Source organism: Pelodiscus sinensis, chromosome 1, assembly GCF_052426305.1.
Source record: "Pelodiscus sinensis isolate ZL-2025 chromosome 1, ASM5242630v1, whole genome shotgun sequence".
NCBI classification, from domain to species: domain Eukaryota; kingdom Metazoa; phylum Chordata; order Testudines; family Trionychidae; genus Pelodiscus; species Pelodiscus sinensis.
The window spans coordinates 90062066-90086587 of record NC_143052.1 but is presented as its reverse complement, the minus strand read 5'-3'; the positions used below and the strand labels follow the sequence as shown (position 1 = coordinate 90086587).

General features: G+C 43.5%; 2 protein-coding genes across 4 annotated transcripts in view; both read right to left on the bottom strand.

The window, feature by feature from the left end:
* The window catches only part of NFAM1 (NFAT activating protein with ITAM motif 1), a 54564-nt gene extending 33880 nt beyond the window's left edge, over positions 1–20684 (bottom strand). The window contains exon 1 of the mRNA XM_006120502.5: positions 20566–20684. The gene's annotated coding sequence lies outside the window, so the exon portion shown is untranslated. The remainder of the gene's footprint in view (positions 1–20565) is intronic.
* On the bottom strand, positions 14770–20689 carry LOC102460336 (suppressor of cytokine signaling 1-like). Of its 3 annotated transcripts, XM_025183294.3 has the most exons (3): positions 20566–20689; positions 18571–18861; positions 14770–17805 (listed from the first exon to the last, which is right to left on the bottom strand). In XM_025183294.3, exon 3 carries the CDS (start codon positions 17737–17739, stop codon positions 17014–17016), a length of 726 nt encoding a protein of 241 aa, XP_025039079.1. In that variant the 5' UTR covers positions 17740–17805; positions 18571–18861; positions 20566–20689; the 3' UTR covers positions 14770–17013. The 3 variants fall into 3 exon arrangements, with proteins under 3 accessions (XP_025039079.1, XP_075791754.1, XP_006120561.1); XM_075935639.2 differs by having other exon boundaries at positions 14770–18861; XM_006120499.5 differs by lacking the exon at positions 18571–18861.
* Positions 20690–24522: the final 3833 nt, after the last annotated feature.

Genomic DNA, 24522 nt, shown 5'->3' with positions numbered 1-24522 from the left:
AGCTGTCGTGGGCAAAACCCATTTCTTCGGATGAACTGGGTTTTGCCCACAAAAGCTCATGACACTAAACGTATTTTTGTTAGTCTTCAAGGTGCCACAGGACTACTCATTGTTGGTAAAGTTACAGACTAACACGGACACCCCTCTGAAACTTTTTCCTTTGTGTATGTTACTTTTGGAGGTGGAGGTAGCTGTGTAATTCCACTGCCTTCAGAGCCATCCAGTCCATAGGATGGATTGGAACAGCCACTCTAGAATAGGGATGTTAAATATCAGTTAATTGAATAGCTGATTAACCTCATGAATTCTTATTGGTTAATCGACTATTCTATAGTCCCCAGGGGTGGGGCTGGCAGCCAATGTGCTCCAGTCTCAGGCCCAGAGAGCCTTCTGCCATCCTGCGCTGTTGCCTCCCTGTCAGAGAGCAGAAGTGCGGGGGGCCAGGCGAGAGCTGGTCCGCAAGGGAAGCCAGTTTAAAAACCAGCTCCCCTCGTGGACCAGCTACGTGCCACCCCGTGTTGCTGATTCTGATACAGAGGCAGCAGCACAGGGTGGCAGCAGCCCCTGTCTGGGGTGGGTGGTCTGACCTCCCAGACCCAGCACAAGCCAGAACTGAGCTGGGCTGCTGACTAGCCTGCTAAAAAAATTACTGGTGGGAGGTGAGGGAGGAAAAATGCATGTAGTCTATGGCATTAACCGATAAGCTTTTGCTTATCGGTTAATTGGCTATACTATTACATCTCTATTGCAGACCCCATGCTTCTGGGGGCCCCATAGCTGCTGCCCCAACCATCCTAGAAGGAGGGACCAGAAGATTACAGGGAGTCATGCCCCTCTCCCCCACTCACCATGGGGGGGGAGGAGGCCGGAGCAACCCAACAGCCCTCCACCCTGCCGCACCCCTCTCCCGGCCCACTGCACTCAGCTTCTCAGTGGCAGTGGGAAGCAGCGCCCCGGACCCTCCACCTTCCACTGCTGTGGAGAGGCGAGGTACAGGCCACTCTAGCTCCTGCCACCCACATGGTGAGTGGGGAGCGCCCCCTACTGCTGCCATGCCAGGTCCCCCATAGTGTCCTGGCCTATGTTGCTCGGGGAGGGGAGAATGAGATTGAGCAGGGGGCAGAGCAGGGCAGGGCTTGGGGAAAGGATGAAGAAAGGTGAGGGTAGGGCCTGAGGCAAGGAGGGGGTTGTCCCAGGCCCTGCACCCCCCTTGGGATGGCCCTGATTGCCTCCCCCCGCCCACCCCTATCTTAATCAACTCTGCAAAAACATGGCTCATTTAGTCTGTGATCCCTTTTTGTTAAGCATGCATATGGTTCTATGAACAAAATATGAAATTTCATATAAAGAGTGAGGCGTAGCCAGGACACTGAAGGGAGATACATTAGACACACTCTATCCTTAGTTTGTTTATCAAACAACAAAGATCCCTCACCCACCCAGCCCACCTTCAGACCTGGGGAAAAACCTGCAGCTACTCTTCTCTTTCGGGATGGTATAATGAATCTTGGGGGTGAGAAGGTTATTTTTTGCAATGATAATTCTGTCTCTGATCTTGCTTTGCTAATACTGAGGCTAAGGGGGGGGGGGGGATGATTGAGGTAAGATGATACACACATACACTTTCTCTCCAATCCAAGGCTATTCAGCCATCTTTCTCTGCAAAGACATACAGCAGAACTACAAACAAACAGTATGTGGTATTGTATTTACAGCCCAGCCCCTGGCTCCTGGGGACAAGTGATTACATGAGAAGCTCAGTTTTCATTTACAAAAAGGATGTTTTTAGCTGTCATGGTTGCAGGAAGAGGATTGTGAATGTGATCCAAGCAGTGTACATTGAAGGCTTAGAAATCAGAAAGCAAGTAAGAATGCACATTTTCTTAAAAATCCATGAGAGTTTGTTTTGTTTTTAATTTCATGATTTTTTAAAACATTTTGGGTTGGAAATACTGTAAACAGCAAGAGAAAACCTGAAAGACTTGTGAAGACCCTACTAAAACCAGAGAAGCGCCATTTAACCTGCATGCAGCACAGCAACAGAATCAGAAATGCCAATTAGTGTCTGGTATTTACTCTGCTGAGTGCCTTCTCTGTGCTGGGTCTCTGATGTTTTATGAGACCTCCCTCTGCAAACAAAATAGCACTTCCCCTTGGTTTCTAAATTTTGCCTCTTTGGTTCTTTTAATATTATAAAATATATCTTATATAGTAAATAGAACTGATTTTTTTCACCTCAGGACAGATTAACATTCAACCTCAACTTCCATGCACATGAAAGTATTTTTTGTTAACACAATAAAAAGCTTTGCACCTTGCACAGTATCTGGATTACATGCAAGGTAAAATGCCAAGCCCATATCCATAGATGTGAGAGAAAAGCTTTTGTTAAGTACAGGCTATTCTGATTTCCCTTTTCCCTCCCACCATCTTACTTTGGCAGAATTATATAACCCAGGATATAAGCCATAACATCTGTATTTTGTACTCTACAGTCAAACTTCCATTTGAATTGAAAAAGCTCTTCCACTTACCAGCACCAGAGTTATAACCCCAGAGAAAAAGAGCACAACTGGAACACATGGCAAAAAATAATGCTAATTAATTGTAATAAACAATTTAAAGAACCAACATTTTTTACTTATCAAGCTGTAGATGCTACTGCAATGGTTCACCCATTAGACAAAAATAGAGCAAACATGGGAAATAGAAGAGGAAAACCCCTTTTCTCACTCATTCTAGGTCAGGTCTATGCTAGATGTTTTTGCCAGTGTAGCAGTGTTGGTTAGGGGGATGATTTTTTTGATGAAATTTTTATATTGACAGGGTTGTTTAACATAGGTGAGGCCTTAGTCACAAATTCTCATGATTGCTATCAAGGAGTGGCAGGCAAGGAAAAATAGAAATTTTGCTTTACTGATATGTTTTACTTGAAGAAGGAAATGATAGCAAAAGCGGATTAAGCATCCCTTATTAGTCCCAAAGCCCAACTCCATATTCTGGAATTAAGAAATGATCCCAAAATTACCCAGTAGCACTGTGTGAACAATCTGCTTCCTTAACTGATAAATGTCTTCACTGGCTAGTTATCTGGAGTGTGCTTAACTCAATTTAGCGATTAGGGTTCTCACATTACTGGGTTGGCTGAGAGGCCAGCTTGATACTTGGCAGGAAGAGGCCACACTGCTGTGAGTAGGGATGGGAACAACTAGTCAATTATCCAATAAGGAAATAATTATCCTCAGACCCTGGGCTCCACACAGCGCAGCCGCTTTGAAATGTCGTGTGCAGCCCTGATGCCAGACCCTGACAACGGGCTCCCCGCGGCATTTCAAAGTGGCAGCACCACATGGAGCCTGGGGTCAGCAGGGGACTGCTTGAGTGCAAGGACTGCTCTGGGGCTGTTGCTACACTTCAAAATTGGAGGCGCCCTTTGCGACTAATCAAATAGTCGATGCAAATTTCATCGACTATTCAATTACCCAGTTAATCTAAATTTAACATCCCTAGTCTGGCCAGGAGGAAGGGTGCAGAAGCAGATGGGGGGTAGGTTGCCTGGCCAGGGGCAGGAAGATGGGGGCAGGGAGTGCCTGGGGCTAAAACTGGGGGGGCAGAGTAGCTGAGGGGGTTTTGGGAGATGGGGGTCAAGGTGCCCCTTGGAATAGGGCTGGGGTCAAAATGGGGTTCAGGGAAATGGAGGGGCAGGGAGGCTTGGCATGGTGCAGCAAAGTGGGGGTGGGCAGGTAGGTGACCCTGGGGTGGCACCCTCAGGGGGTGGATGCTGAGGCAGCTTGGCCCCTCCCCCGAGACTGAGTCCCTGCGGGTGCAAAGCCCTGAAGGGCCCTGAGCCCCCACCTACCTCCTGCATGTGCAGGGTCTTCAGCCCCAGCGTTGCCTCCTCCCACTGCTGCCAGGCACAGTGCAGCCCAACCTGCCGCTGGGGAAGGGGGGAACACTGGCCGCTCAGGCACCACGAGAGCCCGCCCTGCCTGGCTGGGCCCCATGCAGCCCTACTGGCTGCCTGCCCTGTGTGACCAGCTGAGGGACATGCTGCTCTTATCATGGTGGCAGCAGTCTTCTAGTATAGCTTCATGCCTGTGCAGGGTGGGGGGTGAGTTTGCTTGCTTCACCTCACCACCTGCTGGCCAGAGCTGGTACTGCAGCCTCGTGGCTGCACACCAACTGCGAGGCAACAGCAGCAGTGCGGGCTCCCGGCTAGGTGGCCATGGACCACTCCCTAAGATTCAGCCTTTCCTATCTCTCCACAGAGCTATAACTATCATCTGAAGTCACAATTACTGCAGCATCCTTTTCTCCAGCCTTGACAAAGGAATCTTGTTCCAATCATTTCCACTCCGAATGCTGCAGCAAAGATCATTTTCCTAGCTGGTCACTTTGAGCATGTCACCCTTCTCTTTGCACCCCTCCCTCTGTCACATCAAATATAGGTTACAGGTCTTCACTTTCAAGGCCCTCCATGATCTATTCCCACTCTTGCTGTTATCTGTCATACACTATCAAGATGTCCATTCCTGCCTCCCATCAGCCCATAATGCTAGTCTCCATGGCCTACTTGTTAAATTTTCAAACAAGCTCCTTTGTGCTTTCTCCCAGGCTGTCTCACGTGCTTGGGAGAAGTTCCACAAAAACACCTCATTATCCTCCTTCAAATCCCTCCTCAAAACTCCTTGGCTGTGATGCCTACAAGAATCTTGACAATTGTTAGGTCACTGGTGTCTCAGGGCTTTAGCTATGGGGCACATCTCTTTGTACTCCTTCTGCCTTTCCATTTGCATTTGTTCTCTAATTTTATCCTTAGATTTAAGTTTCTTGGAGCAGGGAGAGTGTGATGTATGTGTAACATCTACAGGCTCATAAGCAGGGGGGTGTATGGAGAGGGTGCCAACTCACCCCTATAGTCTTCCCAAGTAAGTGTGAGGCTGGTGCTGTGCATTGTCCCAGCCTCCTTCCCCCATGCTCCAGCCAGGAGAAAACAGGAGTGGCGTGTTAACCCAGACTCCTTCCCCCATGCTCCAACCCAGGGACTCTATAAAAAGCAGAAAACTAATTCTTAGTCTCATTTGTAGCTGCCTTTTCCTATCCAGCCACTCTAGCTTCTCCCTTAGCACAGGGTTAAGGTTCTTAGGTTTTTCCTCTCTGAAAGTCCAACTCTGCAAAATTCAGTCAGAAAACAACTTCTAGCTAGCCTTCAAGTGCCTTTGACAAGAGAGAGACCCTTCCTGACTCTTCTGGTCACACCCAGAAACTGATTTGTTGAGGCCAGGTATCTCCTTTTATCCAGACCAGCGGGCACTGATTGGCTGTTGTTAGACCCTCTAATCTCTGGAGGACCAGCACTCTGTGGTTTTTAAAATGGCCACTTCAAAGAGTCCTTTCTAGGCCAGTTTGGAGGACCCACCTTCATTGGCCTTTTCCTCTGAGCTCACTGCTTCTTGGAACAGGGCATAGTATGTTCAGGGGGCTTCCATTAAGGAACCACAAAGACTAAATGCACGCCATCACTAAACACTTATGAAGGTTCTTGATTGTGCCAGAAAATGGCCATGGGAGTAAGCTTTTAAAATAACTGTATTTGTTCAGCTCTCTCACAACAGGTATACAAACAATAGTAGGAAAATGTAGAATTCACACACATATAGCATGCCTATCTTAGGAAGCAAGAGGCAAGGTCGAGAAATGGAAGCTGGGTTTCCCAGAAAATGGTGCAGAGCACTACCCACTAGACAAGTAGAGCAGGGTAAAAGAAGGCATTTTGGCTTTTAGTATCTTCTGGAACCTAGGGAGTTTAACAAGTATCGGAAGACAATGTCTGAACAAATACATCTGAGCCTATCCAGTCAAATGAATCTAACGAGTTTTTAATGGCTGCTAGTTATTGTTCTCTATAAAATCTAATAATATTTGAAATAGCAAATAAGTGTTGCAGTGACTGAGTCAGAGGGCTTTTTCATATAGAGAAAGAACTTCAAGAAAAAAGATTGAATGGAGGGATTGTTGTTCCTTATCAGGGTTCAAGCCTCTATCGCAATATTTTTATGTGTACCACAATCAATACAATTTTGGTAAGATTTTGGGTTCATTAACTCCCTCCTCCCACCCCCACAACAGTTTCATCACTCTACAGCCCAAAGAGAGCCCTGCTGTAAGCTCATAGCTTTCTGGGGACATCCCTCCACACACCAATCCCCCCCCCCCCTACTTTCCTTCATTATCTCTGCCCAGCTGTGGTTTATAAGTTGTTTAAATCTTTTCTAAGTACAGATAAGATCACAATTACCCAGAATCCAAAAACACAGTCAGCTCAAAGTGTGGTTAGGCTCTGCCCTACTTTCATTGACTTAAGATGAAAATGCTCTGTTTGAGGAGTGGGGGAAGGGGGAAAAGACAGACAAGAAACCCACTTCGAGAAATACAGCTGCATTTGTACAAACCACATAGCCCTTTCCTGCTGTCCTGCTTTGGACCTTATGTGAATAGAGCAAATTCTTTTGAGATGTGAAACCTGAGACAGAGGCTCAGATTCAGCATAGCTCTTAGCACACACTTTCCTGAACAGAGATACCACTTAAGTGTTTTTTTGCATCACGGTCAGAGAGAGGCCCAAATCCTTGAAAGTGATGTGCATAGCAGGTGCTGAGATGCATTGGCAGAGTAATCACCCACATACTTAATATATTTACCCAGTAATGGCTTTCATCATATTATGTTTTTCTTTTCTCTTTATCCCTGCATCTGATGAAGTGAATTGCAACTCACGAAAGCTTAAGCCTTAATAAAATTGTTAGTCTTTAAGGCGCCACCAGACACCTTGTTGTTTTTGCTGAAACAGCCTAACATGGCTGCCCATGAAACCTGTCATCATATTAAGTTTAGTCAATTAACCATGTCCAGAGAAGAAATGCAGTAGAAAAGAGTCCTGGACTTTCCTTGCTGTGACAAAACCTCTCTGTGGGATGCCTGCCCTTATTTATAGAGGTAGCACCTGGCAATGTTTGTGCTTAAAAAAAAAAAATCAAAGGCTAAGTCTACATGGGTACTTTGGAGTGCTGTAACTTTCTGGCACAGGCATGTGAAAAAAACACACTGCACCCCCAAGGACAGCAAGTTACAGTGCTATAAAGCACCAGTGTAAACGAGGCTACAGCCCTGGGAGCTGCATTCCCAGCACTGTTAGCTACTCCCTTTGTGGTTTACATGGAGCACTGGGAGAGCTTGTGCTATGGCAACACTTTCTGTTTAAAGTGCTGCTGCAGCTGCGCTTTAAGTTTTTAAGTGTAGATGAAGCCAAAGTAACTGTACATCTATACTGCACTGTCTGCATCCTTATAGTGTGACACAGCAACAGTTTGCAGAGATTAAAATATCACTATAGCTGAAGTAAGTGTGGGAGACCAGTTATGTTGCACCCCATGTTCTTTATGGAAATATACAGACATATCTCGAATATGCTTTATACAAAATATTTCATATAGCATATCACTGGAAAGCTTGTAATCTACTGAATGTGTATATTCTATTTGTATGCATGTACCATTCCTGCATCTGAAGTTAGGCATATCGACTGTAGATTTATTATCAATGTGCTTATGCTGGGAAAAAGCTATTTCCAGCCCATCGGGAACAACAGTGAAGAAGCCAGACACAGAGCTAATTGCCCATTATCAAGAGACAATTGAATGGGGGAGAACTTCCTGCAGATGTCCTATAAAGATATGTGTCCATGTCACTTGAAGCTGGAATCCATCTTGAATATTGTACTTTTCCACAGAAGTGCTAAGGAATTGGAAAATGGCTTCCCTCCCTATATGAGACAAGGGAAGTACACAATGATTGTCTTCAGGTGGCTTTACAGACTGCTCTGCAACTCAAGAGGATACATGAGAAAAGGAGTGGTAAAGAACTGTTGGATTCAGTTAAAAAAGAACATCTCTGGCTGGAGAAGAAGTTCACCTGAGAAATTCTGATTTGTAAAATGTTCTTAATGTATTAGGCTTTGCTGAAATGTTTTTGTTTTATTTTGCTTAGCAACTTACTTTGAGCTATATGTTATCACTTGCAATCACTTAAATTGTACTTTTTATGCTTAATAAAATCTCTTTTGTGTATTAATAAACCCAGTGTAAATAATTGTTACCTGGTGGGGAAACAACAGTGGCGCAGCTCTCTTGCATTGATAAAGGGAGTTTGGTCTGTATGCACTTCAGTAAGATGGATTTCTCTGTGGGGGGTCTGATTCCATTGGGGTTGTGCACGTTGGTGCCATGTCAGGTCCCTGTGCTTTCCCAGAGCTGAGCAGTTCTGCTCAGTAACCCCAACTCTGTGCCATTGCTGAGGGAGACCAGAGGTTCTGGTTCAGCAGGACAAGGTGGTGAGTTGCCCAGAGAACAGGTAGGCAGGCTCAGTGGTATTTTCAGCACATCAAGTGACAGTCTCAAGGGGATCTTTGTGATTGATCCATCACAAGACCCTTTAATTTTCCTGCATAAAATGGGTTCACAGGTTGTAGGATGGACCTGCAATTTTCAGCAGCAAGGTTGCCTGCTACCCAGATATATCGGACTCTAGACTGGAACATGCAGTTGCAAATTTCTCAATACAGTAGAGTCCAGATTATCCGACCTTCAGTAATCCGACATTCCGCTTTATCCGACCCTGCAGCTCCTGGGGATAAAGGAGACACCGGCAGGAGTGGCATCAGCGGCTGCAGGGCGCGGGCCAGGCGAATGGCCCCGCTCCCTGCCCCATCGCTCTCTTGGAGCTGCTGATGCTGATTCTGCTGGCACCGCTTCGTCCCCGGGAGCTACAGGCATCAGCGGCTCCAGGAGAGCAACGGGCAGTGAGCGGGGCGGGTGCCCAGGAGCTGCAGGGAGGGAAGGGGCCAGGGCCAGGCAGGGATGGGGACCATGAGGCTACAGCAGAGTCCCTATCATCCGACATTTTTGATAATCTGACCACCTGTCGGTCCCGTTTAGGTCGGATGATAGGGACTCTACCACATTTTTTCAGAACTTTCATATCTGGACTCTGTCAGGCACAGCTGAGGTTTCACATCTCTGGATCTATTGCCTTGTCTAAGATAGCAAATATTTGCTAAATTAGCTCACTTTTTCAACTCCACCAGTGTCAGCAATGTGTGTGGGAATACTAGCTATGGATGTAAGCAACTAGTCGACTCTGATAAGCATAAGCCTATCAGAGAGAGGCAGCAAGGTGGGGGAGCAGGAGCTGGTGCTACGGGGGGGAGTTGGCTTAAAAGCTGGTTCCTCCCAGCACCCTCTCCATGGGGGAAAGGGGCAGTAGAGGCACAGTGGGAAACGGTGGGAGTGGGGACTGACGCCGAACCACTCACGCCGGTTCTGCTGCGATTCTGTTTTTGAGATGTACAAGGGCTCTTGTACATTTCAGAGGTTCAGGTGCCACAGGGAACACGGGGCTAGTGTCTCACTGGCTCTGTGCTGCCTGTGGGGCTTCCACTTTTGAATGGTCACAAGAGCCCCGGAAGGGTTTTTGCTACAGTTCAAAGGCAGAGGCACCCTTATTGACTAATCAAATCATCAATGGAAATCCCATTGACTATTCAATTAGTTAATTAATCTAAATTTCACATCCCTAATACTAGCATAAGCAAGCCAGGAGCCGCTTGCACTTAAGCACTGTGGTCCTTATGGGAGCAAGGTTAAACACAGTACTACACCAGCAGCACTGTATTCACACTACTACTCCCACTGGTGGAACTGAAATAGTAAACAATAGTAAATTTCAGGGGGGAAAGGCCTATTGTTGTGAAGCCAAGGAGAGATTAAGAGGATAGTGTGTGAAATATGATGCACTCATGGATAATATTTATTAACACCATTTACAAGGACCAGCTCATACAGTCTAGGAAGTGTGGATGACAGAATACCCAGAAAATACATTAGGAGACTCTGGTGGGAAGTTTTTCATGCTATTGGAAAAATGTTACAAACAAGAATAAACAGTAATGATAATGTACTACAATTATGCTTAGTACATCTATAGCACTTCTCCTTGGGATCTTCCTCACATTGGCCCTATATGGATAACATAGAAATGATCTGTCTGTGTGGTTTATTTTTATAACAAAGTGTAAGTTAGAAGTTGCATTAATTTTTTACATATACCCTGCAGGGTCAGTTGTGGTGGGAAAACACCTGTGCTTCCTTATTCCTGTCTCCAGTCCATCCCTTCCTCATACATGATCCTAGAGCCTACAGTTTCTCACAAAGGTGAGGGGGTAAAAGGGATGCTTGCCCCCCCCACCTCCAATCTCACAGATCTAGGGATACAATCCAAGCCCAGACTTTGCACCCTGTAGTATTTAGTTTTGGTTGGGAATTGGAGAATCAGGATGCTTACAGTATGACTGGGTTTATGTACAGAGCTAAGAAGCAGAGATGGGACATATCCCTAACATTAAGCTGTTGTATAATATTATGGTTCACAGTCTACTGTCAAGACAGATACCTATAGAAGCAGGGGACCTGACAGCCTCTGTAGGCCCCTAGGCAAAGTGTGTGTGGGGGGAGGAGGGGCTGGTTCTGTGCTCCTGGAAGGGGTAGGGCAGCCAGCACTCCAACACCCATCCCCAGTGCTGCATGGAGCACATGGCACCATACTCTAGCAGCAATTTAACAGGCTGGGGGCTCAGGGTGCTGCCTGCCTCTTCTGCCCTCCCGCCCCCATCAGCTGGCCTGTACAGTAGTAAAAAGCTAACTGTTTCATTAATTTTAAAATAATTTTGTGCACCATCAAATTTGATGGGAAGTTTTCTTGAGAATGTGCAGCTGAAGGAACTTTAAACAGATTTACTTGTGCAGACAGGTTCATATGCTGCCTTAATTGTAAATTAGTAACCAGCATAGCTGCATAGAAAGGAAAAACAGAAAATGAACATTTTAGCTCTATCCCCAACTGGTAGATAAGCATTAGTAGAAGAATTCAGGACTAATAATTTCAGATGTATGAAACAGGAATCAAAGAAACAGAGATGAGGGATGTGATGTGTGTGGGTTTACACTATGTTTAATGAGAAAGAATGCATCAGGCTCTTTAGGATCCTTCTGGATGAAACAGGATTTTAGATGTGTTCCTCATCTGAGATTGTCAGATTGGCTTGTTCCTTCTATGAGTCCCAATTCAGCAAAATATTTAAAATACATGAGTTTTATTGAAGTCCAAAGCTTCATTGACTTGAATCAACTTTCTTGCATGCTTCTATACCTTACTGCATCAGAGCCATAATGAGGTGGGTTCAATTCTAATTTATTCTCATGAATTTTTAGAAAAAAATGCAAGCACAGAAGTTTATGAAAGATTTTTATTATTTTTAAAAATATACAAAATATAGTTTATACAAACTGAACTGTTTTCAGCCCAGGGTTCATAGCATCACATTCATTAGCTTACATCATAGGAAAGTTTCCTTTTAGATTCAATCCATACAAGAGACAGAAAGAATGGTTTTATCTTTTAAGTGAATTGGTGCAGGAGTCTTCTCTATGCCCAACCAGGTATAGTTCAACCAGTAGCAGTCCTAGTCCTCTCCTCCCCTGCACACTGTACCGCTGTATCACCATGCCTCAGTAAAGAGCCACCTCTAGGGAAGCTGAGGTCATTCCTTGGCCTCTGCACTGGACTGTCAAAAGTGGTGTCATTAATTGCCATAAATTTCCTGATGTGTACATAAGCCAGGAAAAAATTCTGTTCACTTGGCCACAGGCAGGTAAGATTTCAAAAGCTGGCTGTCTGATTAGAAAATGCAGTTGTCCAGTTTCCAGGCTGTTAAAAGCTTTGTTAAAACATGCAGGTGCTTGTCCTTTATTACAGATTTGATGCATTAGTGCATTTTGCAAGTAAGCCACTGGCAAAGCATTCTCCTTTTTCTCCACACTTTGGTTAAGCCCTCTAGCTTTATCATGGCTGGACATTTATTAGTCCCAGTCTTGTCCCCTCTGACTGGCAAGGGTCAAAGCTGTTATTTTGTAATGTATTCAGCCTGCCACTAGCCTTCCTTATTGTCCTGGTCTAACAGCTAGGAAGCTTTACTCTGTTTGTCCCAAGCAATATGCTTTACCCCCAGCCTATATCTGTGCTTGTCTACTAGGCACTAGCCTGACTCCCTGCCCCCCCCCCCCCCCCCATCTCAGTTCAGAAAAGCAGATGATAACTTTTGGTTACTACAGACATAGTGGTGGAATTAAATCAGTGACAGAGGTAAAGGGCTCAGAGTGCAATTCTGTTGTGCCATCCAGGCCCTTCCCTTCTGAACTGATTTCAAGGGAAGTCAAGTTTTGGAACTAAACAATTTAGCTTAAATCAAAATGAGAATTTTTCTCACAATCGTGCTATTAGGTGCACTGACCCAAAAGCTCAGACAATTCTCAGGAAAGGAATCAGGAGTTAGCATGGCTCTGTCTCACTGCCTGTTTTTGTCTTTCTTTATGAGATCTATTCTATCTTTTACACACCCTCCCTAATCTCTGTCTCCTCTTCCTGTTAGGCACTTGCATGACAAAAGCAGAAGATTCCATCAGTCCACATATACACATGAACAATACTAATGGGGTTATACACCCAAGAATTGGTACATTTGGTGTAAAATAAAAAAACTGAAGAAGTCATATAGACTAGTCCCTGAGTTTATCCTTGTAATTTATCAGTTCTAGCAAGTTATGAGGCACTTCTGATGCAAACATACAGTTTTCAGTAAAATGGTCAGAGGTCAAATCTGAGACATTATTGCAAGTACTGTATAGGAAAAAATATATTTGAAATTCTGATACTGTAGGGGGACATTCAGGAATCCAAACATTCGTAATGCTCTAATGCTATGCAATATATGAGATGCATTTGTGTGCACTCTGTGTTTCTATGTTGAGGCAGATTCATAATGAATACAGACACTTTTATCAGAGGTAGTGATAATACAAAATCCATTGGCTGGGAGGCCCCTGCTGCACATGTGTACACTGAGAAGCAACTAAAAAATTCAGCCAAGGACTGTGGGAAAATTTCAACCTGACTGGTTAAGATTCACAAGCATTATTAAAACAGCTAGTGAGAGTCAGGTTACTAATACCATCTGTTAGGAATTTCCAGTTTCCTATGCTGTGCTTGTGACCTGTTGGGACTACAACTCCAGCACTTTAAGACTTGATATTCAGAACCTCTTAGGAGTCCAATCAACTTTTAACTTTTTCAAGCAGCAAGAATGCTTTAAAAATTGATGTGTGCGTTTATATCATTTCCTAAGCAAAATGAGGTGTGCCAGTCAGACCTGAACCTACCTTGTATTCCTATTCCCTGAATAGGGTTTTGAGAGCCGTAGATAAAGAGAGTACTATAAAAATATACAGACCTGCGGACATCCAGAGAGGCACTAGCGTTCACGTCAGGAGGGGTTCTCTCATTCTTGGAGTGGGGATGGACAAATCTACATTCAAGGCGTCAGAAATATCTCCCAATAAGTGACAGCAGCAAAATCCTTCTTAACATAACATATTTTACAGAGAGAGAGATACATTTAAACACTTCCATTGGCAAACACGTATGTTTTTACTTAATCCATATTTTCCATAGATTTTAAAATGGTTTTTCCATAATTCCTGGGGGTGGGGAGCAGGAAGGAAACATCATCTCCAAAATATTTTACATGCAAATTGCTACCACACTTTCCCACTCCATAGACCTCCCAAAGTTGGTATCTTTCTCCCACCCTATACTCTGAGAGAAGTTTGTCTTTCGATTAACTGGGACAGACATGCATAACATCTTTGTTTTAGACATTAATAATAAAACAATACTTAGCACTTCTACATTAGTTGTCATACTCAGAGCTCAAAACAATTTCCTATTGGCTGCACATGAATTAAACTATTTATAACAGAAAGACTTAAGCATGGGCTATGTGGTTTAGGTATAAAGCACACACATTAAAGTGAACTAAAAGATCCCTTTAGTAGGAGCCAGAGTATTTTATTTACCCTTAATGTAATTTTCAAATAGAGGAATCCTGACCAGTAACAAAGGAATGATTCAAGACCTGCTAGCTGTTCAACCCAAGGTGCTCATTTTTACGACAAATAATTAGATAACAGTTCACAGTAAGAATGTAAAATCCTGTTTAATTGGTTAACCGAGAAAAGGGATGGTGGGAAGGCTGGAGTGGCACTCCTGCTACAGGTAGGGGCTGCTCCAGCCTAGCTGGAGCATCCGCTGCCTGCTGCATGCCTGAGCAGCCGCGGACGGGAGCTGCTCCAACCTGCACCAGTTAACCGGAATGGTAAGCATCACCCTTTAAGGGTGATGCTTACCCATTAACCAGTTAACCTTTCACATCCCTAGTTCACAGCTGGGACAAAGCAATGGAATGAGATGGCTCTTCCCTTAGGGTGTGTCTACACTTGCACTCCCTTTTGAGAGAGGGATGCAAATGTAGACATTTGAAATTGTAAATGAAGCCAGGATTTAAATATCTCACACTTCATTTGCATAATCGCGTAATGGTGCTATTTCAAAATAGCGCTATTTCGAAATAAAAACGCTGTGTAGATGTGGTTATTTCGAAAGAAAACTCTTCTTCCAAAATAACTCTTATTATTTGTAAAATGAGGTTTAACAGCTATTTTGGAAGAAAGGTTTTCTTTTGAAATAACCGCATCTACACAGCGTTTTTATTTCAAAATAGCGCTATTTCGAAATAGCACCATAACATGATTATGCAAATGAAGCCTGGGATATTTAAATCCTGGCTTCATTTACAATTTTGAATGTCTGCATTTGCATCCCTCTCTCAAAGGAGGATGCAAGTGTGGACATACCCAAAAAGTGTTATATATCCACAGTAAAACAGCCATTCCTGAGCATAGCTGAAAACTTTAATGAAATAAGTCAGTTCCTTTCCCTTGCATGTGGAGTAAATAGAGGAGGGAAGCTGGCATATTTCAGGTGTTGCATTTGTAGCAGAGCATAGGAAAGGAGTGAAATGCCACATAGGGAGGACTACGTCCCACCTGTCTTCCAGAAATGGGGAGAGTAAGGGAATGCAGAGCACTCCACAGGGCAGACAGGTGGCATTCATGCTTGAGGAAGGAGCACAAGGACAGTGGTTCCACAGCAATGCACAGAAATAAAGAGTGCTTGGCCCTATAAACTAGGAACACTGATGAAATTCAAAACAGCATAAAATATTGCTGTCACTGGCTGCCTCCTGTTGGCCCATCTGCCTCTCCATCTACTTTGCAGTCAGTCCTGCACAAGAGGGACAGAATATTTTGATTGTGCTGTTGAGGACCTTGTCATGCCAATTTCACTGAATAAGTTTCTTTTAAAAAATCCTGGCAGAGCCTGGGGCAGGACCTATTTCCGCTTTTCACTTTGAAGTGTGCAGCAGCCCAGGACTCTGACCATTTAGAAACTAGTGCCAGAAAAAAAATTGCAAGCTGTTAATCAGGAGAACACCTTGCCTCTCTGCTGCCTGAGACATTAAAAAGATGTGTGACTTAAAAGGTACAATAGAGCCTACTTATTTGCACGGACTTTGTTATTTAACTTCGTACCTATGGTAATGAGGCAATTTAAGCTGTTTTCTCTTTTTAGAGGAAACTGTTCTGATGGACCAAATTTTCAAACATTTGCTTTGAGGTAACACAGAAATCCACATGCTGAAATCAACACACACACAATATCTTCTCTGCCAGAAGCATCTGTTCTCATAGGTACATTTTTAGGGGCAGAGTTTAAATGCTGATGTCACTCAGATTAACCCAATCTTTATAGACCTTATTTTCATAATTCCGTCTAATCCCCATGTCTGATCTCACCCTCACCAGCTATGACACATCTATAGTGTGTATTCGTTGCATCAGGCTCATGTATAAACAAGCCTTTCTTTGAGGCACCTACCATAGTATTCAATGCAATACAAACATAATATTTGAAATCTAGGACTCATATATATTGAAACAGTGTCCTCCTTGTGATACCTGTATTTTAGATTAATACATAAAAAATGCAGAAATTAAACTGACTGTTTTTAATGAATCCTTTTTTCATTTTTCACGTCACTCAGCATGGTCAGTGAATCTTTTATTCTCATGTACTGGCCCAATGCTAGTTTGGTTTTCCAGCACTGCTGAATTATTACATTTTTGAAAGCTCCTTTTACAGACATTATGAAAACACTTTTATTAATAGTAAGTTTTATTAAGCATGTCTCCATCCCTGTTAGACAAAAACCTAGCTTTTGTAGAGTGCTCCTTTAATGATGATCTGCAGGGGGCGGTAGCATACTGCCAGATGACTGTACATGATGGCACATCAGACACATCTGTTGATACCATCAATTGCATAATGGACTCCCCAAACCAACGCTTGGTTGGCTGAAATATATTATCCCACAACAGTATAGTCAAGGTGCCCATAAAAAATGAAGCTATGAAGCCCAGCTTCCAATACAAGCGATGCAGAAGCTGAAGGAACTGTGTACAATACACATCTGCAACAGTTTCCTCCAGTGCAAATATTAGACAGTCCTTTCTTGTATTTCTGAAGTGGCATGTTGTGAAATCTTTCTCTCTCCACACACACACGTGCACGCACACAGAGTAAAGTTTCTTTGGTATCAGAGATCAGTGTACAGTTCCTGATTGGCATTAAATCAGTGCTCATCAAAGTCTTTGAAATTCAGCTGGACCTTTCTGCAAGGAGAGATTTTCCAGAAAGAAATTGCTCAGGCACTTTGGAATACAGGGGAAGAGGGATGTGCTAGGAGGACAAGCATTGCCCTTGTTTCTGAAGCTTATGCATTACAGTAACTGGAATAAAAAGTGCTGGATTGGGACAGTTTTACTCTGCCACAGGGAAAAGCTACACATTGCTACCTCAGGAGGGCAGCTTCTGTAGTCAGCAGATTCAAGCTATCCCTCTCCTCCCCCCAGGAAAAGTACAATCCAATGGCAGTGGCATATTCAGTTAGCGTGTCACAGACACTTGCTCAGTTTTGCCTGCCACATGTACGCAGCTGTCTCCCTCTCTATGTAGATGGTGAATTCTGGGTGATATTCTGCCTTGTTCCTCTCCAAACTGCAAAGTAACTGCCCTTCCCATGTGCCTCTCCCAGTCTCTGAATCTTTGACTCTCCTCCCTTGTCCCACTGTAAGCTTCCAGGCTTTGTTGGCAAAGTTCCTGCAACTTGGGCACAACTCTGCGGTTCCTGCAGAGGGGTACAGAGAGCACCAGGGGGATTCCTCCCATTTCATCACAGTGGAGAGGGTTGGTCTGGGTTCCTGCCACCACCATTTCCAGCAGCCTAACTACACAGTCCGAGAACCAGTCCTTCAACCAGAAGTATCCCTCCCGGAAGGAGATCCGGAAGCTGACTGGGCCTCCTGGCATCCGAACACTCACACTGAAGAGGCAGTTCCCTTGAGAGCTGTCCCGCACCAGATAGGTCCCCACCGGCTCCTGCTGCAGTTTGGTGTGTGCTTCACTCACAGATAAGGGACCCCAGTAGAAGCCACTGGCCTGCAGGCTACTGAGTGATCGCTCCACTACCTCCCACTCACAGCTGCGGAAGGCCCGGTAATGAGTGGGTAACCTGGATGGGGCTGGAGCGTGGGGAGTGCTCTGATGCTGACTTTGTGGAAGAGAAAGGTTCTTGTGTGCATTCAGTAGATCATCTGGCCTCCCTCTGATCATCTCTCAAAGGGCCCATGGATCCCAGAAAGATGTTATCTTTAGTATACTTTCTTCTTTGCATCCAGCCTGGAGAAGAGAATGAAAGTGAAGCCGGCAGATGGGAGTTTTAGCTTCTTTCTAATTGGATAAATGAAGTTTCAGACAAAGAAGGCTTGGGGGCAGAACTCTATAGAGAGGAAAGGGTACTCAGAATTTACACAGCTGCAAAAATTAGTGATTAAAAATTGTTAGGTAACTCATACTCTCTGCATCCTGGCTCTCATCTCAGCAGATGCAGGGTTATTCCTTACAACAGCTTACTCTAGGCTTAAGTGACTGCAGCAAAGGGGCTTTCACCACTTCCCTCAACTGACTATCTTAATCTTTGGCAAAGCACACTGCTGGGAATTTTCCAACACATTCCCACAAGTTAGAGAATAACCACAGGCCTGAAGGTGGGAGCTTTCCTACCCAGAAAATCATCTTGTCCATTATAATTTAATGGCTGATCAAAGGAATTCTCATATATGGCTCCACTCTCTTCTTCAAGGACCAATATGGCTGTGAAGAAAGAGGAGCTGGCAAGGACTGATCCCCACTAATACCCACAAGCCCCTGTAATCAATGATTCAATTATAGACTAGCTGTGCTCAGTACAACAAAAGAAGGTGAAGCTCTCTGCCTCAGGTCCCAACAATATGTCCCAAGTTAAATTCCTGCCTACATCTGATGATCTGTTTAACTCTGAACATGTAGGTCAAAATCACCATGAGTTCGATTTTAATCCCATTTAAACAGCTAGGTACTGCTGGATTCCATGTACTCATCCTCTCCCCAATCCCAGCCCCTTACCTTTGAGTCTCTCTTCTATCACAGCCTCTGGAGAGTTTTTCCCCTGAGCTCCATCAATACTGTTGAATAATTCCGGACCATATGCTTCTGCCCTAACAATCCGTATCTTGATAATGTATGGCTAATTGTTTGCTTGGTACTCCTTCTGCCTCTGCTCACACACTGGAATAAGAATACTCCTCTTTTTCACTATTATGGTCTCTTTCTTGGTTTCTGTGTTCCTATCAGATTCCCTATATTTAGCGCTGTTGATTCCTGCACCTTGACCCGCTGCTGCAGACATCAATCCATCTAAGTTATTACAATTACAAAAAATATATATACTGTGTGTATATATATATATATATGTATATATACACACACATACATATACAAATATATAAACATAAAAACCACAACTTGAGCCAGAGGCTTATTCTGTATGAGAAGTCTGAGCTGTTACATACCACTTCCCCAGGCGTTCGAGTCAGTAACTCACCGCCAAAACCTTGCCCTCAATCCTCTGACATGCTCCATTAACCCAGTCACTCTCTCTTTTTTATGACAGAAAATGAGGGGGAGAAGGCATGCATGTGAGCAGACTAAACAGCCCCCAAGCAACCTATAAACTGGTGAAGACACATGGTTCAGTCTTCTCACTTCACCTTGGGAATCTTCAAAGCATTTCTCAGGCATAAAACAGTATTACAGCAACAAAAACCAGCATCCATGTTCCTCCACTCCATCAGGCTGGTCAGGCAAGCCAAATGCTAACTAGGGATGTAATAGTGTAGTCAATTAACCAATAACCACAATGTATAGGTTAATGCTATACACTATACGCATTTCCCTCCCCACCCCGGACATGGGCTACTCATCACTGGTACTATTAGCTATCCTCCACCTCAACTGAGTGTCATTTTGGGAAGAAAATTCCACTTTTTCGTGGAGAGAGGGAGGAGGAGAAGTCAGTCACTGGCAGGTTAATTTTTATTTATATACTTATTAAATAAAGCCAGATGTTAGAAACTGCTCTGGAAATTTGAGATGTCAGAAGAAATCCAAGGGGAGATTGATCAGTGGACAGAATGCAAGGAATACAGTCAAAAGTGCAATATAAATCCAACTTATCCCAGAACTCACCACCACAGATGAAAAGTAACAGACAGGTAGCTGTATTAGTCTGATCTTGGTAAAACAAAAAAAGCAGTCATGAAGCACTTTAAAGACTAAAGAGATAGTTTATTAGGTGATGAGCTTCTGTGGGGCAGACTGAAGAAGTGGGTCTGCCCCACAAAAGCTCATCACCTAATAAAATATCTTGTTAGTCTTTAAAGTGCTACATGACTGCTTTTTTTGTTTTACCATAGATGAGGCAAAGTTCATACACCCACAAGTTATAGGTGTGTTTAGACTACAGGGATTTTTCAAAAATAGTTGCCTTTTTTCGAAAAAACTTCCCCTGCATCTAGACTGCTGCCGCATTCTGTTGACAGTAAATTGAAAGAACATGGCAGTTTTTTTGAACGTGGAAAACTTCGTTTTACAAGAAAGAATGCCTTTTTTCGAAAGAGAGCATCTAGACTGCCTGGGTGCTCTCTTTTGAAAAAGCAGCTTGCTTTTTCAAAAATACTGGTTGTAGTCTAGACACCCTTTTTTTTCGAAAGAGGCTTTTTCAAAAGTATCTTGCAGTCTATACGTAGCCTTAATGGGGAAACCCAGTCTGTAAAGTGCTTTGAGATTAAAGGCACTCTAGAAATGTATTACTACCACTATTTGCTTTCCAGGATATAGTTACATCATTGAGCTGAGAAGGCAATGACAGAATTTCGCTTCTTTTAATTGCACCCTTTTTGGCAAAACACAGAGCTCCAAATAGCATTGCAGCCATGTCACCTCAGCTATAACATCTGACCTCAAGTATTGCCAGGGTTGCAAAGAAAAGACAATTGCAACTTCAAGCATATAGAGCTGATTTTTCTGCACCTTTGCATCCAAACGCCCCGAAATGCTTACCTCTTTCAATTTGCCTTCCATTGGGATAAGCTTTTGGACATAAAGCCCAGAGCTGTCCATTTCCAAGAGTTCCAGGGCAGCACTTCCTAACTTTTGCAAGTCTCAAGCAAGAATCGCTCCTCACCTTGAAATGCAAGAGAGACATCAGTCAAATTGGTGATTGAGTTCATCTGTGAAATAGTGTGCCTAGACTCATGCTCTGCAGTACATTTCAGATGGTCTCCATCTCCCTACCCCCACACACTATTGTGAATGAACAAAGTATGCCTTTGTGAGACATCATTTAAAAACTTAATTTGCTGATAAATAACATCATAACAAAAAGCAGTGTTGTTTGTGAAATTAAAAACATAAACTGAGATTATGACTAAAGTGGTGTCCAGAATAGCACTTTTGTCGGTATAACCCTCTTGCTCGTGGGTATGAAAAAAACCACACCTTTCTTAGCACCATAAATTACTGACAGAAAAGCTAGTGTGGGCAGCGCTGTTTTGGCAAGAGATACGCTCCTGACAACATAGCTACCATCACTAGTTGGGGGGTGATTTACCTATGTCAATAGGAGAGCTGTCTCCCATTGGTATAGGGCGGCTAGACAGAAAATCTCGTAACAGCAGAGATGCCTCACTACAGCAGTGCCACTGCAAGGTCTCCCCTAAAAGTATGTTTTCCAGAGAAGTGTTCGGAATGGCCATACCAGTTCCTCAGAGATGAAAGACAAGCTATGCCTCAGCTACATGTGAACAAGGCTGATGGACCATTACCTGTGACTTTTGGCAGGAAGAGGTGCAGGAGCAAACACAACTATATTGTGGCAAAGAACAGCATAGAGTTCCCTGGCATGGCCATGGGGATAGGGCATTAGCTTAGAAAGTAGAGAATGGGCAATTCAAGTCCTGGACCCCTTCCCTGTACTATGCAGATTGCCTATTACCTTACTCCCATCTAGAAATGTTCCAGAAAGGGCAACAGAGCTACCTCCTTGGTCTGCCCAATTGATTGACTACACCAGAAGGGACAAAGGCAGCAGCAAGTCAACTGAAGAATTTAGGTCAGTAAGACTGCTGAAAAATGTGGTGAGAAATCAAATTAGGTACCACTTGCATTTTATCTTTATTTTTCTTGCAACCATTTCTGATTTTATGCCTCATTGCCTGTACTCACTTAAAATCTCTTTGTAGTTAATTCACTTATTTTATCTAATCCAGTCTATTTGAATTGAAATGTCTGAGGAAACTCCATTTGGGGTGGCAAGTTTTGTGTATATTATTTCTATTAAAGGAATAATTGACTATATTGTCCAGGAGTGGGCTAGACAGTACTAGGCATTTCTGGGAGAAAAAGTCTAGGACTGCGGGTGTGTGGGAGTCACACTGCAGTATAGCCAAAGATGACGAATCAAAGTATGGCTGACTGTGGAGCATACACAGACATAGCTGGGAGTGACTTGCCATGCTGGAGCGTATTTGTGAACAGTCCAAACTGGAGGTTACAACCGCAAAGATTTGTAAAGAGCACCCCATGTTAGAGGGCAGAGGTGACAACTCATTAGTCTGGACTATAACCTGGGTATATCACTTGTCAACAGCCTTGTGATAGCTTTGTTATCACTGCTTTCTATGCTCTGGCCTGTCTAGTAATCCAGTGTACATGCTGGATAGAATACCTCCAAAATAGCTCAATTCAGAGGCATCAGGAAGAGTTTTGAAATTGCCATTGATTTTTGGAACTTAAAAATTGTGAAAACTGAAAGCATCTTCTAATTAATTTTAAAAATTGTTCCGGATCTCAGAGGTTATGCTTAACACAATAACAAGCTTCAGGTGGTAGTTGATGCAGTGCATAATATGAGAAGCATCTTGTCTACATCTGTTCTGTAGGCCATCTGAACAGCCCATATTCACTACTCAACCATCCTGAATGCAGCCCCAATAAATTTTGATTTGAGCTCTTCTGCCTTGAGTCCCACCATTTCTAAAACTGCCTTTTACTCCTTCTGCTGGCCCCAATACCAAGGCTGCTATGCCAAGCAAAAAGAGCATACATCCCAAAAATATAACGTACAATGACTTGTTCAGCTACATATCTGTTAATGGATTCTTCAACAGGTAGAAAAATAAACCTGGCTTTCTATATTTATTTCTGAAGCACTTTGCTAAGACCACATATACACAATAGAGTTTCATTATTTCTATTTAACTGGACTGCCTTGTAATGTTTATAGTCCACACTATGAAGGTTATAATTCAATCCCAGAAAATTATATCATGAGTTATGCAAGATGGCAGCAGTGATAGGGTGGCGAGTGTCCCAACAGAGAGCCCAAGAGTGAAGCAGGAAGGGAGACCTATCCAGAATGAGCCAAGTAAAGAGCTGTATACTTTTGGTAGGCTATCTGTGTCACCACAAACTCCAGCCACGTTAGTGCTAATCTTACTCAAAGTGTCACTCCAAAACTGTAGTATCCTTTGTCCACACCAGCACGAACACAACTGGATTCAACCAAGGTTGACTCTGGTGGGTGTCAAACAAACAAACCTAAGCGGAATAGTACATACAGTGGTGTGCATATAGAAGAAGAGGGTGTTACTGATATGCTAACAGTGTGAACTGTAATTAATTTCTCTAAAACAGTGGCAAAGTCTTAGGCCTGTCCTCTTTTTATCATTCACTCTGTGGATATAAAAACACAGGTTGATTCAAGAATGAGACCACTATTTACTGATTGTTGATTAAGGCCATTATGACTGGGAACTTAGAGTATTCCAAAACTGAAATTGCATTTACTGACTGTACAAACCAATGTTCAAGAGGGAGGCAAATGTATAGCTCTCCCCTTGTATTGCAATCTAGTAACAGAAGCCACATGTGGAGAGAGTGACATTTCCTGCTTCCAAGTATTGCACATCAGCAGCAGAACAATCATGTACAGAGAAGGAATCAGTTCCACAGGCCTTACAAAAGGATTGCTCTTACTACAGAGCTGTTCATTAAGATACTTGGCTCTAACAGCAACAGGTTTCTTACAGTCCTGCAACTGCAAAATATCAGGGAGGGCATTGCTCTCCTAAAAGCCAAAACATGTTTTGCAAGACCTGTAAGCAATCAGTTGTAGTTTAGTTACTGCAAACCCGATCTGGTTTGGTTGTTTAATTTAGTTATCACTAGCCTTTCTGGCAAATATTTCTTTTGGATTACTGAACTCTGGCCTACAGCTTGGAATTATTCCTCCCTCATAAAAATCAAACTGTTTCCCAGTAGGGTTGCCAGGTGTCTGGTTTTGAAGTGGACAGTCCAGTATTTGAGCTTTCTGTTCGGGAAACAAATTGAGAAAATATAAATGAGAAAATGTAAATGTCTGGTATTTTCTAAATAGGATTTAATGTAGATTGTGATGTAATGTCAAGTGTGTCCGGTATTTTTGTTGAAACCATCTGGCAACCCTATTTTCCAGCAGCCATATTGGCAGATGCTAAGTTTAGACATTAATAACTGCTACTTAGCCTACTCGAGCCTGATCAAAAAACTGATTTGTTGCTTGCTTTTCTAACTAGCTTGCTTGCCTTTGCTGGTAGCTGGCCAGTTGTAGCATTGTCAAAATATTGTTTAATGGGATTTTTGGCCTTTGCTGGAGCCAGTTTCACTGTGACGCAAGAAGCTCCAGCCTTCACACAAATTTCAGCCCTTCCTAGAGGAAAACCCCTGTGATTGGCTGTCTTCACCATCTCCCCAGGGAAGAACAGCGAATATAGCTGCGTTAGGAAGAAAACAGTTCTTCCCACTCCTCTTGAGAGCACAGGGGAGTTTTGAGTGGAGGACTGGGAGCAGGAGAGGGAAAAAGTAGCTGACATTCTCACAAGAGGGGAAGAGGAAGCAGAAACAACCCACCAGTTCAAGGATGGCTCGGCTCCCCCTCTTTACCATGAAAAATGTATAAGCTCCTTCCTCCTCTTCCCT

Excerpts from the sequence above, each read along its gene's own strand:
- LOC102460336 (XM_075935639.2), bottom strand. The coding sequence starts at position 17,739 with ATGATCAGAGGGAGGCCAGATGATCTACTGAATGCACACAAGAACCTT.